At 37.5% G+C, this 14,806-nt stretch overlaps 2 protein-coding genes across 10 annotated transcripts; both read right to left on the minus strand.

Annotated features, from left to right (window-relative positions):
* Positions 1 to 623: 623 nt before the first annotated feature.
* LOC307002801 (uncharacterized protein) lies at positions 624 to 8,801 on the minus strand. 9 transcript variants are annotated; one of them, XR_013798538.1, is made up of 8 exons: positions 7,617 to 8,801; positions 6,645 to 6,744; positions 6,175 to 6,341; positions 3,684 to 3,902; positions 3,336 to 3,459; positions 2,271 to 2,415; positions 1,679 to 1,720; positions 624 to 1,594 (listed from the first exon to the last, which is right to left on the minus strand). XR_013798538.1 is itself a non-coding variant. In XM_079620729.1 (7 exons), the coding sequence occupies exons 3-5, from the start codon at positions 3,810 to 3,812 to the stop codon at positions 2,276 to 2,278; spliced, it is 393 nt and encodes a 130-aa protein (XP_079476855.1). In that variant the 5' UTR covers positions 3,813 to 3,902; positions 6,175 to 6,341; positions 6,645 to 8,801; the 3' UTR covers positions 624 to 1,594; positions 1,679 to 1,720; positions 2,274 to 2,275. The 9 variants fall into 9 exon arrangements, 7 of the variants coding, with proteins under 7 accessions (XP_079476855.1, XP_079476854.1, XP_079476850.1 ...); XR_013798539.1 differs by having other exon boundaries at positions 2,271 to 3,459; XM_079620729.1 differs by having other exon boundaries at positions 2,274 to 2,415; positions 6,645 to 8,801.
* Positions 8,802 to 11,971: 3,170 nt separating this feature from the next.
* Positions 11,972 to 13,433, minus strand: LOC307002808 (uncharacterized protein). The gene is made up of 5 exons (XM_079620739.1): positions 13,268 to 13,433; positions 13,090 to 13,151; positions 12,878 to 12,973; positions 12,637 to 12,756; positions 11,972 to 12,286 (listed from the first exon to the last, which is right to left on the minus strand). Exons 1-4 carry the CDS (start codon positions 13,427 to 13,429, stop codon positions 12,735 to 12,737), a joined length of 342 nt encoding a protein of 113 aa, XP_079476865.1. The 5' UTR covers positions 13,430 to 13,433; the 3' UTR covers positions 11,972 to 12,286; positions 12,637 to 12,734.
* Positions 13,434 to 14,806: the final 1,373 nt, after the last annotated feature.

Consider the following 14,806-nt stretch of genomic DNA (forward strand, 5'->3'; position numbering starts at 1 on the left):
CGCTTTCGCGCAGGTCATGTTTTGAAAGACGATGTCCTGTAGCTTACTAATGTAAATAAATAAAAATGTATTCAAAAATCTGCTTCACATTTTCAGCAGGGCTGCTGAGCGGCTGTGGGTTGACTCCACACGGTTCTCATGTGCGTTAAAAAGCTTTACGTGGTTTAATGTACCTAAACAACGATTACCAAATTTCCCTCTCATATTGCTCCTCATAACCACTGAAAATGGTAAAAAAAAATCGAACCCGGAGTCCAATTATTATGGACGTTATCTGATATTAAGCGTTTCTGCTTCACATTTTCAGCTGGGCTGCGGAGCGGCTGTGAGTTGACTCCACGCGGTTCTCGTGCGTTAAAAAGCTTTACGTGGTTTAATGTAGCCTACCTAAACAACGATCACCAAATTTCTCTCTCATATTGCTCCTCATGTTTATGAAATGTTATGATATATGTGTGATATGTGTTTTTTAGCTCTTTTGTTTGAAATGGAAAAAATCTAGCTGCTATCTAAAAAAAAAAAAAAAAGGTTCGACTATCAGTCGACTATGGCAAAATCTAACGAATCAGATTCGACTATGAAAATCCTTAGTCGAAAACAGCCCTAATTAACTGACTGGTCTATATAATGCATAACAAATATTATGACTTGTATTTACCAAGGTACACTAAAGCTGATGATACACGAAGCAACTTTTAGAGCAATCGTACTGGGAGTTTTCTTATACCATTTACTTTATAAGCAACTTAAAGCTTTTAATGTTACTTTTTCTGGTGATTAATTGCTTGTTAGTATTCCTGATTTGTATGTCCCTTCAGATAAAATTATCTGCAAAAATAACATCCAAAAGTATTCTGCAAAATCAAAGGCAGACAGTTCTGAGAATGGTTACATCAGATTTAAAAACAATTTCTTAGTTTGAACAAAAAAGTAATTTATTATTCAGAATACATTCAATGCACATTGGGACGTTCAAAATGAATCTACTTTTTTAAAATGAATTGGTCAAACAAAAATGTTACACCTAGAGTAGCAGAGTTTTTTTTTTTTTACAAACCTACTGGATCTCACGGAAACAGGAAGAAGAACAGAAACAGTAGTATGACAGAAACAGAAATCCCATAGCATGACAGTTTAAAAAAACAAAGCATAAATCACTTATTTAAGCAGCAAATACATTTCCTAATTGAGAATTTTTAAAAGATTATTGCAATTAACAGGATTTAAAAATATGCTTTGTTAGTCTGTTTGCTATTGTTCTGCACACAAATTTTAGCTTTTGGAAAGTCGCATTTCCAGGATCTGTTGTTAGAGCCAAATATAACAGTTCCTCCACCTTGAATAATCTTGTCATATGAAAACGCAATAGAACAACCTGTTCCTCCAAACTGAACTTCAAAATAACAGCGCCCAGATAGACTAGATTTACACAACACCTGGTATGTAGGTGAAGCTTGATATAAGTGTAGCTTGCTTGAACGTCCATAGATTGGGTCACTGGATTGCTGTTGATCACGCCTTGACACAGACTTCTGGTTCTGTACAGAGAGCTGCTTACAGGCTGATGAGCTACTCAGAATCAGTTCAGAGGAATCTATTGATTAAAAAAAATAAACACGTACTTCAGCATGATTTTTTCCTCATGTCTGACATTAAACAAATCTACAGAGCAACTCACATGTAAGGAACTCTTCTCTGGTCTTGGGTTGAGATGGCAAATCTAAACAAATAAAAAACATGAAGAATATTTGAGTAACTCATTACTGCAAAGTATAAAAGAAATGTTCAGTTAAAAAAGATCAGTGATGCTGTTTTTAAATGCTACATTGCTTGTCAGCACCCAGTCACATATGTGCTCTGATTAATTTGGCATTCACTTAACAAGGGCTCGAACAATTCAATTTAGTATTGAATTGAATACTAAATTGCATCCATGCAAAGCTTCGTTTAATCCATATAACTATATAGAACACTGTTTTGCATGGACATTTATTACTGTCGCACATTGCGGTTATGCTGTGAACACAACGTAATTATGATGGCGCTGTTTGCAAAGTGAAGGAAGAGAGAGAAAATAGGGAGGGGCGTAGAAGAAAGTGTCAAAATATGGGATTATTGCAAGCTAAAAGAAAACAACTCAGTAATGTTGCAGTCCGTCCACCGTAAAACAAAATTTATGTCGCCTCGGAAACATCCCGACGGCACCTGATCAGAAAGCACCCGGTGTTCTGCCAGCGGACCACAGGCCCGCTAGCAAGCAAGTCTCTTACCACGGTTAATGAATGGCCTCTCTGGCCATGGCACGTTCTTTGCGGCCACCTCCACGGTCAGAGGCCAGGTTGAACCAGCGGATGGCGTGCTGGTTAATCTCGTTGTCCGATGCGCTGCTAGCAGCTTGGTTCTTCCGTACAGCCTCTGTTAAGAGAGAAAGTCAATTGGTTGATGAGCTGTCATTAACAGAAATTCTGAAAATTACCTCTAAGTCAAGCCAATAACCCACTGTTTTGAGAAATGCTTTAGATGTTGCCCATGATTACTATTGTTGGTGTGGCAGTAGACCTAATTTTCTGTAGCATTTCATTTAGTAACTCAAAACAAATGATTAACTAATCACATCTAGATTGTATTGGATCATCCTTAAATCTCAGTGCATCTTATCATTCTAAATTTATCTGTGTGGATTCTGTATCAGGTCATGGATAGGCATTGGCGGGTACCGGTTTCAAGGTTTCCCACGGTATGAAAAAGTAAAGGTTACAAAACCACAATTTTTACCGTTGCTATGTTATTAATCTGCCAAAGATGTAAAGTACAGGAATCCCGCAGCGTGGAGAGTAATATATGTAAGGGATAATGTATAGCGAGGAGGTTGTTATTGAGAATACAACCCCGACAGGCTGCAATCGGGAGCCCGACGCGAAGCGGAGGGATCTTGAGCAGCCTGAAGGGGTTGGATTCTCAATAACAACCTCCTCGCTATACATTATCCCGCTTATTACATGGCTACCTACAAAATAAATCATTACTTTGAAACAAAATATTGATTTAAAAAGGAGTTTATTGTTAGTTTACAATTGTATTGCTTCCGCCAAAGAAAATAGTGCGCTCCGTCTACGGTTAGAATCCTGTGAGTCCATAGCAACGCTGTTTTTCATGGCACCGGTCTGTTATAGTCTGCAGCGGTCTGTTATCAAGAAATAACAGACCGCATTCTACATTGGAATTCAACCAAGCCATGTAATAAATATATATTTTTTTTTTTAATTGTTCTCATCTACTAGTCAACTCCACATATACTACAATACGTATACTAAAATACTTTATTTCTTTAAAACCTCTTTTCCCGTTTACTCCTTTCCAATTAATCTGTTTGGCCACTGTGTTTGAGAAAATCCTTGAAAGTATATTCCAAGTTACTCTTTTGGCGTTCTGTCCTCCTACAGCACCTAGAGCCGAAATCTGACAATACAGAAAAGCATTTCAGATCAACAGAGACAATTGCGCAAATTGTATGTCGGTTTACTAAATCATGAAACAAACAGTACAGTAAACAACAGTTTATCTTTGAAAAAATGGGTTACAACATTAAACTCTATCAATACAAACACAATTTTCTTTTTTCTTGTTTTAAAATAAAATCGATTTAATTAAAGTCGATATACCACCTGGCCCTATTACCATACCATGTTTTGCTTAGCATGCAAGTTTCTTGCATCTTTAAGCCACTCCTCCAACTCCTCCACTTCAGACATGGTGGCCAGCGGAACACTGACATTTTGAGGCATCTCAGCCATAGGAGTTTCCGTCCCCATTCTTGCAGCAATGTTATTTACAGCAACAGCCAAGCTGCATTTGCTGCTCCTTGATATGTTCCAGCAAAGTTAGAATGTGCCGCTCAGCCGCTACAAAAGGAGTTAAGAAACAATTATATTAAAAGTGCTGTTACATGAAAGATATGTTTTTTCATGTAACAGCACTTACAGCCGGTACGGCTCTGACTACAGCATTTCACATCTACAACGTCACACAAAGAGGAGCTACAGGAAGCCGTGTTAGAGTCTTGTTCAGCTCACGTTTATTTACATGTCCGCTCTGGTTTAATCATTTCAGACACGCAGACTATAACTGCAGACAGGTGGCTGGCAGAAATATTTAGAATACATCAGAAACAATCAGTTTAATGGCTCACTAGCACTCCTCCACTGATATACACGGCATTAGCTTTGTGGCTCATTTAGCAACGGGCAGCTACCTGCTGTAACATTATCTGATTGTAGAGAATATTTAGAAATGATAGGGACAACTAGGGACAAATGGGGACCATTCACTAGAACTACCACACTGTTTCAGAAAAAATCTACAGTTAATTTACGTCTGTCAGCAGCTAGCTTTAAACACCCAGCTACCGTAACATTAAACTGCTGTTTGCCTCTGGTGGGCAAACTATGCAACACCCATGACATGAGTGAATGATCTGAGTCTGTTTCTCTTTTAATAGTCATATATCTGCCATTATAAACGCCCGATGCCAATGAAATTAGCTCAAATCGGTCGGCTCTAATACACACACACACACACACACCGTATCCTTCTATAAGTATTTTTTTAAATAGCTCTTATTCAGAGGTGTCAAAAGTATTCACATTCATTACTCAAGTAGAAGTACAGATACTAGGGTTTAAAATGACTTCTGTAGAAGTTGAAGTATCAACTCAAGCTTTTTACTCAAGTAAAAGTGTAAAAGTACATGGTTTCAAAACTACTTAAAGTATAAAAGTAAAAGTAATGCAAGGCAAAAAATGCCATTAAGGACAAAAGCTTAGACCGCGCCAAAGGGGCCTATAGTGCACCCCCCCTCCTCAAACATTCTAAGGCCATAATGACTATAAATGTTATATATATTTAAATGTAAATGTTGAAAAACTTGTGAGGCACTAGGCTACCGGTTTCAGCCGCATATAAGGATTTTGGATATTGCCATCTTTGTGGGGATATTTTGACACTATAATGGTTGTGCGCACACACACACTCTCTCTCTCCACTTAATGGAGTTCTTAAGAGGTAGCTTTGCATGCCTTAACTACCTGAGAGCGGAACCACAGAAAGCATGCAACACAACCCTTGCCTGTATTGTCCTGCACAACATCGCTACTAAGCGCAATGTCCCTCTCTGTGCTGACAATGATGCACCTGAGCCCCTTGGAGACCCTAACCAACCTCCTGCATTCTGCCAGAACGAGCAAACAGGACGTGCAACGAGGGACGCAATAGTTAGACACTATTTCTGATTTGGATTTGTTTTGGATTTCAAAAATCAGTGATTGCCATTCTTTGCATTTTTTTGGTTATTCTGTAATCATTGCATGCATCACTAATAAATATTCTAAAAACAAAAATATTTTCGATTGTGATGAATATATATATTAATTAGTGACAATAAAATGTATTGTTTTTGGTCAATTTTGACAGCTGTTTGGGGGATTATTTTATGAGGCCAAACTCTTTCTACTTTGCTGTAGGCCTATACTCAAAGGCTGAATACGTTAAAGCCTACCTAATCACTGTAGCCTGACGGATGAACAAATAAAATTAAAACCTTATGAATAAATAGGATATCTTGTAAGATACTGCATGATCCAAATATAGTATTATTTGATAAATTTTTAAAGTTCATTAAATTTTGGGCATGAAATCCACGCTGAATCCACCCTTCTGATGGGATCAGTTTAATCCAGATTTTTTGGATCAAAGTTATCCAAATCCTACAAAAAAGTTCTGAAAAACCCAAACTAAAGGTTTGATCCGGATCAAAACCAAGATTGGATTACGTGATCTAATCCGATTATGTAATCCGTTTTTTCTTTTGAAAAACCCATTTTCAAGATTTGATCCAATCCGTTATCCAAAATCCTAGTGGATTACTTTTGAAAAACCGGGCCCAGGAGATTTTCTTGACCAGGACCACACCCCTAAATGCATTGAAGCAACTGCCATGCGATTGGTTGATTAGATCATTGCATTAATGAGAAATTAAACAGGTGTTCCTAATAATCCTTTAGGTGAGTGTATATCAATTTTAAGTCGCTTTGGATAAAAGCGTCAGCTAAATGAATAAATGTAAATGATACTTCATAACCAGGGGTTGAATGATACTACTGCAGTACAAGAACATACCAGTGGAATGAAGAAGTTCAGCATTATTCGGATCTGGCAGAGGTCTAGCTGAGAAGTTAGGAGTCGGTGGAGCAATAGGTGGTGCTGGAGTGAGGGAGAGATAAGTGGGTCTTGTATTGTTCCTCTCCTCTGGCTCACTTTCAGAGTCGGTATCACCAAAGATGAGCCTAACAAACAAAGGAACCAAAGGTCAAAGGTGAGAAATGTTGTGCTAAATGTCAATACTGAAAATATTTAATTATTCAACACTATTAGGTTGCACAAGGAATCAGTTACTTCTAAAGTACATTTAAATGCAAGATGCAATACCATTTCTGCCTTTACCATTTGACATTCAGTGCATATAGCTATATCAGCAAAAGACAAAATGTTGTCTTGCAATACTTCTTTGTGAGATCTCTGAATAATTGTATCTGACTGCAGTAAATTGTCTTTTGTTTTTAAATAATGTATACGTGCAAATACCAAACCTTGGCTTAATTTTTCTTTTCCTAGCTACTACTACTTGTAACTCCGATGTATTACAGGACAGCGAAGCCCTCAGCTTTTCTCTGGCTATTTGATAATCACCTGATCAGAATTGAAAAAAGATTAAATATTAGTTTATCTCTGGAAACTCACACCTCAGAAATTGGTTCTGTGTCCAAAATCACTGTTAACAATAAAGTGCATTAATAAATAAATAAAACAGTGTGTGTGTTTGTGTTAAAAAATAAAAATATATAAAAAAATAAAATAAATATATACATTTAACCCAAGTGAGCAGTAAAGACAAAATGATACAGAGAATGTGTGTGTGACAGTGAGTGTGAAGTTGGCAGTTAGCTGTGAACGTAGCAATGTATGTGTGAGTGTAACGGTGAGAGTTAAGCAGTAAAGTTATAGCTGTGTAGTGTGTGCAAAGTTTAGGCTATGTGTCAGTGAATAAATGCCTCAACTCAAGACTCAAGCCAAGCTGATTTAAGTCCTGAATCCTGATGTTAGCAACAAGCTAAAGTGGCCCAGGCTCATTAACTTAAGGTGTGCTGATCTTTAAGGTCAATCAGCTATTCTCATTTTAGTGATAGGCAGCTCCCTCGAGTTATGCTCAGCTGAACTTGTCCTGACAACCAGAGAGAACTATTGCTTATAGTTGTTAGACCAGACATTTGTAGCAATTGTCACTGTATATATAGAAAACTCAGGAAGTTATTTCTGCAAAAAAATAAAAACACTTCTGTTTTCACATCTTTACTTTTTGCACCAAATTATAAAGAGTATTGATTACTATCAGTATTGACAAGCAGTATCAGTATCAATAAAATCCTAACAAATACCCATCACTATGACAGGCTCTAACTTCAGTTTACAGTTACACACATATACAAACCCAGTTAGCAAGTATTTGACAATTTAATACTTAAGAAAAGTTGTGGAATAGGTACATTTTAGTGCATCCTTACCAGCTCTTGAGAGGACTCGAACGTCATACATTTTCCAGTCTGATCCTGGCACCTCATGTTTTCGAACAGCTCTGTTGATGCGTTCATCACTTTTATAGTTTGGCCAGAAAGTCGCACCATCTTAAAACCACGAGTCTGATATAATAGTTACAGTCTTGGACTCTGTAAATTCTGCAACTATATACATCTGAAAAGGAAAATGATGCAGATTTATGTTATTATCCTTAAGTTTTTTTGTTTGTTTTTTTAAACCGGCGGTTAGCACTAGCTAACATCTCCCTGACCTTCAGACTCCGGTCTGAAGGCTGAGCAGGACTGGACAGGGCGGAGTCACGTCACTACACACGCAGTTTTTTAAGGGGAAAGTACATAAACACACACACTATTACCAGGGTTAAATAACCAAAATAACAGACATGCGGAAATTACGTCGGTTAGAGGCTCTGAATTTTTAGATATTCGTTAGGGATACTCACATCATTTCAATTGTGGAGTAGGTTGCTCTTCTTAATGTCAAGTCAGTCTTAAGTCTTTTTGTCTCCCACTACTCAGCTCCTCAAACTCACTTCTAAGCCACCACCACACCTATGCCCTATCACTATGACTATGCAAAAAGGGCATGACAACAAACCTATCTTTATAAGGTAGGAGCACACACTTATGAGATATCTCTGATGCTTTGGCCACCTTAAATGGCCCTGTTGGTTGAGAGACAATAAATATTTTGAGAAAATCTGAACTCAGGGGATAGCTGAAGAAATTTCCCATGTTTGTGAAAACTTTAAATACTACATGAATTTCTTCTGCTGTTTGAATGATGTTATATATACCACATAGCCTATATCTTTGCCTATAGTAAAAACATTGTCACCTGTGGAAACTTTCATTTGCCATTTTTCTGTGTGTAGCTCCTCTGTACTGTGCTTCTGCCTGAAGGCCATCAGGAACAGGTCCAACATAATGTTGCTTTTTTAAACCCTTACAAGGCAACTCAATGCTGCAAATATGTTGAACTTCTGATAACCTTCTAATTATCTGAGCAAGTGGAAATTCCGGCTTTCTTACAAACCTCTTCAGTTTATGGAGGTAATTCTCATACGGAAAGGCAGAGATAAAGTCCAAACAACCATGTCGTTGTACATCTGCAGATAAGTGGACCAAAGCATGCACATTATACACAAATGCATCTCTGCCGTACAGCTCCCCAAAGTGACTTACAAACATGGTGAGCAAAGTGTTTGCATAATTACTATACACCAAGCAGAGCTTTGGACTGACAAGGATGCAAATACCTGTATGTAACAACATAAAGTTGTTATATACATTACTGTCTACATATGGTGCCAGAACAACAGGGCCTGTATACAAGAGAAATTGTCTTAACTCAGTTGCTTTCCAACGATCTAGCTCTCTGAGGGATCTTGGTTTCCTTGCAAACTCTGCTGGAATATACGAACGCATTTGAATTAGACTTTCTGAAATCCTGTCAACAAGACTAGAGGGCAAACGAAACTTCAAAGGGCCCCTCATCCAAATGTTTAACAATCGACGCATTACACCTAAACATGCAAGGTGCATGTAATCTAGGGGGAACTGAGTTACCATACCAACATCTAAGTCAGAAAATCCATGTGGTCCTCTATGATGATGGCCCTCATCAGCCCTCTCTGAAAATGATGAGTCAGTCCGTAACATGTAATCATTAATGGGGTATGTCATTCGCTTGTTAATGTAAACACCTGGCTGGCAACATTTATCACATCCATGGTATCCATTGTGAGCCTTTGTGTTTTTTACAAATGCCCTAGCAGGTGTATCACACACCACAGAATCCAGTTTGATGAACACCTTTTTCCCTTTGAAATCAAATCCTCTCTGCAGCTGCTGTAGCTCATGTGTGAAGTCTTGCAAAAATTCATTGGCAGCATTTGTTTTTTTTACACCACAAAAAATGCCAATAACAACAGGTTCCTTCATTGGAACACTTAAAAGAAGTCCTAAAATAGGCCACAACTGCATATTTGTGCTTTTAAAAAGTGGTAACCCATCAATATTAACCTGCAGCCTAAATGTAAAGCCATCAGCAACACTGACAATCAGTTGAGTTAAGGTGTTATGAAGCGCTTTCAAGATACCTCTATAATGATACAACCCACCACATTTTTCTTGGATTCTATAGTCCATTTTGGTTTTGAGAATAGTCCTAGCATCTTTGGGCAGTTCTGGGTGGTACACCCTCAACAAACTAAGAAGAGCTGTGAGCGCTACTAAAGAAACACTGAACTGGATAGCCCAACTGGCCAAGCTGTCCAAAAGGCTCACATGCTCATTTAATTCTTCTGCATCAGTCGTTGTTGCTATCATTGTCATTGGTGTTGTGACAGGTGTCTGCTTTGTTTGCTACTGTCTGCTCTGATGTTAACTGACAGTGTTCAGCAATTTCATGGAGTCGTTTTTCGAGTGAAAAACGGGCCCTCCGCCTGACTCCAGAGCTTGTTAATAGAGGTTGACTCCTTTTCATCTTGTCTCTAAAAAAGATTTTTTGTGACAAAAAAAGAACGAACCATGACAGTGTACTGGCAGGGTTCCCCAAGTAAAATGTATGACTTTGTAAGACCTTTTTAATACCACTTAGAAAATAATGTAATGCCAAATTCACAGTATGAAGGATATAATGGAAAATCAGTATTGGATTTGAAGCCCTAGATTTACCAAGTACTTGAATTTAATAAACATTTTATTATTAATACACAATAACTTTGTTGTATTAAGGGCACCCACCCACCCCTCCATGGCCTCACAAAACACCTTTAGGTCACAAAAATTTTGAACTAAAGTTAATCAGTTTTCTTTCCTGAATACCCAGCCCTAATGTGAAGTGACTTGCACTTGGGTTGCTAGACCTCCAGTAAAGCAGGTGGCAGTATACAGACAGTAGCTTAGGCTACTATCGAAGAAGAAGACAGTCGCAGCGGCGCGGGCGCGAGGAAGAGGGAAAAAGTAGCAGGAAGTGAATTTCGAATGATCAAGCAGAGTAGATGAGTGTGATGTGTGATGTGTGATGATGGATCAGGACGCCGACGGCCAAAATCACAGAATTAACCACTAATTCTTTGAGTTTTTTTCTCACTCTGTCTCCCAACATTAAGCTAAAACACGTTGTAGCAAATGAAAATGTGTAAGTAATGTTTAATTTGTTCATAAATAAAGCACTTTAAACATATCCATTGGTCTGTAATTCTTTAATATATATTGTGTAGTTATAAACTCTTTAGACTGTTAATGATTAGTCCTTGTTTTTAAAGTTTGTGGGTAAGAATGTTGACAGCTATCACTGCATGAAAAGAGGTGTATCCGTACTAGGAAACTCCTGTATACACCACTGATTTTCGGAAGTATCTACTAGTTCCACTGAGGGTAAACTTCTAATTCCACCAAGTTAGGAAACTCCCGTAATGATACCAATTCGGATATATCTTGCTGAAGGGATATCCCCGTGGTATATGCAGCCATTTGTTGCCATGGCAAGTAATCCCCTGAAGAATGTTGTCAGGAGACATTTTCACACCTCAAGAGGCCTTTCACTTCACACCTTGACACACCTCTGCTGTCCTTATTGGTGTTTTTTCTCAACATTGATTGGTTGTTTTAAAAAAACACACCCCAAACCCTAAAAACTATTGGGACAGTGACCTGTCAATTTCCTGATACTAGTATTTGATTGGTCACGGTTTTCATTTAGCCCAACCCAAGCCCTCATAGCATAGTGACTTGATTGGTTTTGGCCAGCTATGTTAATAAACTATAACCACCCCACCTACTATACAACCTAACCCCCTCAAAAATGGAAAACAGAATGGATTCAGAATTTCTTTTTATTAAAATTAAACCAAAACTCTTAAAGCATTAAATATATAAATAAAACTATAGGAACTGTACAGGGGAAAAAGTACTTTTATAAAATTTTACTAAACACAAGCAATATTATAACAGTTACACACTCTCAAAAATGCTGGGTTGTTTCAACCCAATTTTGGGTCAAATATGGACAAACCCAGCCGTTGGGTTAATTTTTTTTATTACATTTTTAACCCAACGTTTGGGTTTGTCCATATTTGACCCAAAATTGGGTTGAAACAACCCAGCATTTTTTAGAGTGCAGAATATAAAACTAAATAAACTACTTAATATGTACACACAGCACAAAGTATTTAAAATATAACCAAACACAGCAAACACAAACAATATTAAAAGAAAATAAGTTGCAGAATATGAAACTAAATAAATCTAACCTAATAAGTATACAAAGAATAAGATAAAATAGAAGAGAATAAGTGAAAATGTGCAGTTTGTGGTGCAATTATTAAAATAGCAAAACCAGTGCAGTTTAGTTTAAGTTGAAGAGAGGAAGGTCCATCATGTCCATTTCCATCAGCCTTAACACGCTGATGATGCAAAATAGTGTAGCGCATGTCTGCCTCCAATCTGCGCTGAAGCTCCTCACAAAGTTCTGACAATTGTGGGTTCCTGTGAGATGGAGACCTCACAATCCACACTGGCCTTCCATCAACAATGGCATCCTCCTCGTCAGACATCAGCTCCACTGTTGCAGTCTGCCAAAGCTCTCTCTCTGCATCGGTTTGAACAACCTTGGACCTGGAATCCAGCAACTGCAAAACACACATTTTGTTAACCACTAAAAACACCCAGAAATGTATCAAACTTAAAGGAATAGTTCACTCAAAAATGAAAATTATGTTAATATACTCACTCTCATGTTGTTACAAACCTGTAAATGTCTTTGTTCTGATAACCACAAAAGATGGAAAGTTTATAATCCAACCAATCATGAGCCCCATTGACTTTAAAGTAGAAAAAAAATACTATGGAAGTGATTGGAGCTCATGATCAGTTTGATTTCAAACATTCCTAAAAATATTTTCTTTTGTGGTTATCAGAAGAAAATAACAGAATTTTCAATTTGGGGTGAACTATCAAGTTGATGAATTTCTACACTTACCCCGTCTTTTCCTTTGTCGGTTTTTAGCTCCTGTTTTAATGACATCTCTTAGCTGGGACTTTTCTGCCTGAGACAAATTGTACTTTCTCCGAAGTGTTTCAAAGTATGTCTTGCAACACGCTGAATAAAAGAAAATTCAGATAAGTGACTGAAACTACACTATTGAAATCATAAGATGGACAAAATATAAGAGACTAAAATTATGGACATTAAAATTGTTAAACAAACATTTTAAAATTACCTTGTCTTATTACACTCAGGGTCTGTATCTGCAAAAGTTGTTTTCAATTCCTCTAGCAGATAAGTCATGACTGCTTGGTTATGAGGCGAACTTATTCTGTGTGGAAAGAGAGAAGTGTGTGATTAAATACATTTAAAAGGAATATGTAAAACCCCATAAACAGCATGGCCCACAAAGGCCAAATAAACATAGCAGAAAAACAGCAGTCTTACCCAGTTTGTGGATCATATTTATATGGGTTGTTTTCCGAATTGTGAAGGCGCCTTAGAGCTTCCTGTAACATTGAATGAAAAACGCTTTAATACATGCACACATAACGTTACATTGGCTGGAAACAAAAGTTTTCAAACGACGTTGTGTAACTTACAGATGAAATAAAACTCAACTTACCGCAATGCCCACGTTGTGCGGCCTCTTTATCCTTTTATGTAATGGCTCTTCCCGCGGTCTTTGTTCCTCTTGCGGTCTTTGCTCGTCAAACTTTCGCTCAAGAGCACAAAGACGCTGGATAGCATCTTCGAGAAGAACAGTGTTTGCAGCTTGCTTCTCCATCAAACCCTCCACAATACTGTATGTGCTGTCTTTACGAGACATTGTCCCCCACCCCCCACCCAGCTCTGAAAACAGAGAAGGCACCTCTACCTGGGGGTCATTAACATATAAAAAGCCCTTCACACCTCACACCTCACACCCACCCCTCCTTACAACCAGCTGTAAGGATTCCTGGAAACTTCCACCAGTTCCTATATACATCCACACACGTAAGGTTTCTGGATGTTTCACGAGTTTACTTCTGTGTATTACCTTTCCAAGCACTCTGCCTCATTTATCTGGCAAACCTACAGTTTAGCAGAGATTTCCCATCCCGTATTTGTCCGTATTCAGCTCTTTTCATGCAGTGTATGCATAATGCGTCAAAAGACCGATTAAATTTTACCGAACAATTACGCTGACATGTCGGCAATGTGGAAGCATTTAAAAGTGTTGCAGAAAGACGCACAAATCGACGCAGATGCAGTTCTGCATGTAACGTTAGTCCAGTGATTCTCAAATGGGGGTACGCGTACCCCTAGGGGTACGTTGGGATACTGTAGGGGGTACGTGAGATTTATAAAAAAAATATAATAATAAATAAATAATATAAATAATTTAAACTAATTTAAAAGATTTAAAAATTTAAAGAGACAATGCTTAAAGCTAATGCTGTCTGTACACTTAATATTAATCAAACAACAAAATAAAAAGAGCAAAGCATTCACTGCTCTTTAATAAGAGATTAATTATATTTAATCTATACAAATATGTCTGCTTGAAAGAATAAAAAATGATGTATGTTAGTTAAAGACTGCATAATCATTAATTATATTATATTATATGAAAAATGTTTTTATTTAATTTTAAGATATTATTTTATGTCACAGTCCTAAATCTTTTTTCTACATGAATATATGACTAAAGATGACTAAAATGTGACTAAAAGTACAGTAAATGGTGTTTTATTCAAAAGACTAAGACTAAATCAGAATTTGCTGTCATAAATAACACTGTAATGACATCAATATGTCGAAGTCATAGCTTTTATTTCTATCTCAAATGATTGGGGCCGGTAGGGGCATGTAGCTGAGAAAAAAATGTATAACTTACAGTTTTGAAAAAAGATTGAGAAGCACTGCGTTAGTCTGTGTACAATCAGGAGTAGGCACTTCCATCAGTCAATTTTGACAGGGTTTTATATACGTTTTGAACAGCACGAACTGACAGCACTCAAACCGTACAACATTATAAGTTAACCAACGTACAGCATTAATGTTTTATGCTAGCTACACACAAAGTTGTTTATTAATGCTAGCTATAGCTTATCAGTTTAATTTAGCTAACCCAGCTAAAAAGCGTATACGTGCCTCTTCAATTAACGTTAGCCATTGTAAG

Source organism: Phoxinus phoxinus (genome assembly GCF_949152265.1).
Source record: "Phoxinus phoxinus genome assembly, chromosome: 8".
NCBI classification, from domain to species: Eukaryota; Metazoa; Chordata; class Actinopteri; order Cypriniformes; family Leuciscidae; genus Phoxinus; species Phoxinus phoxinus.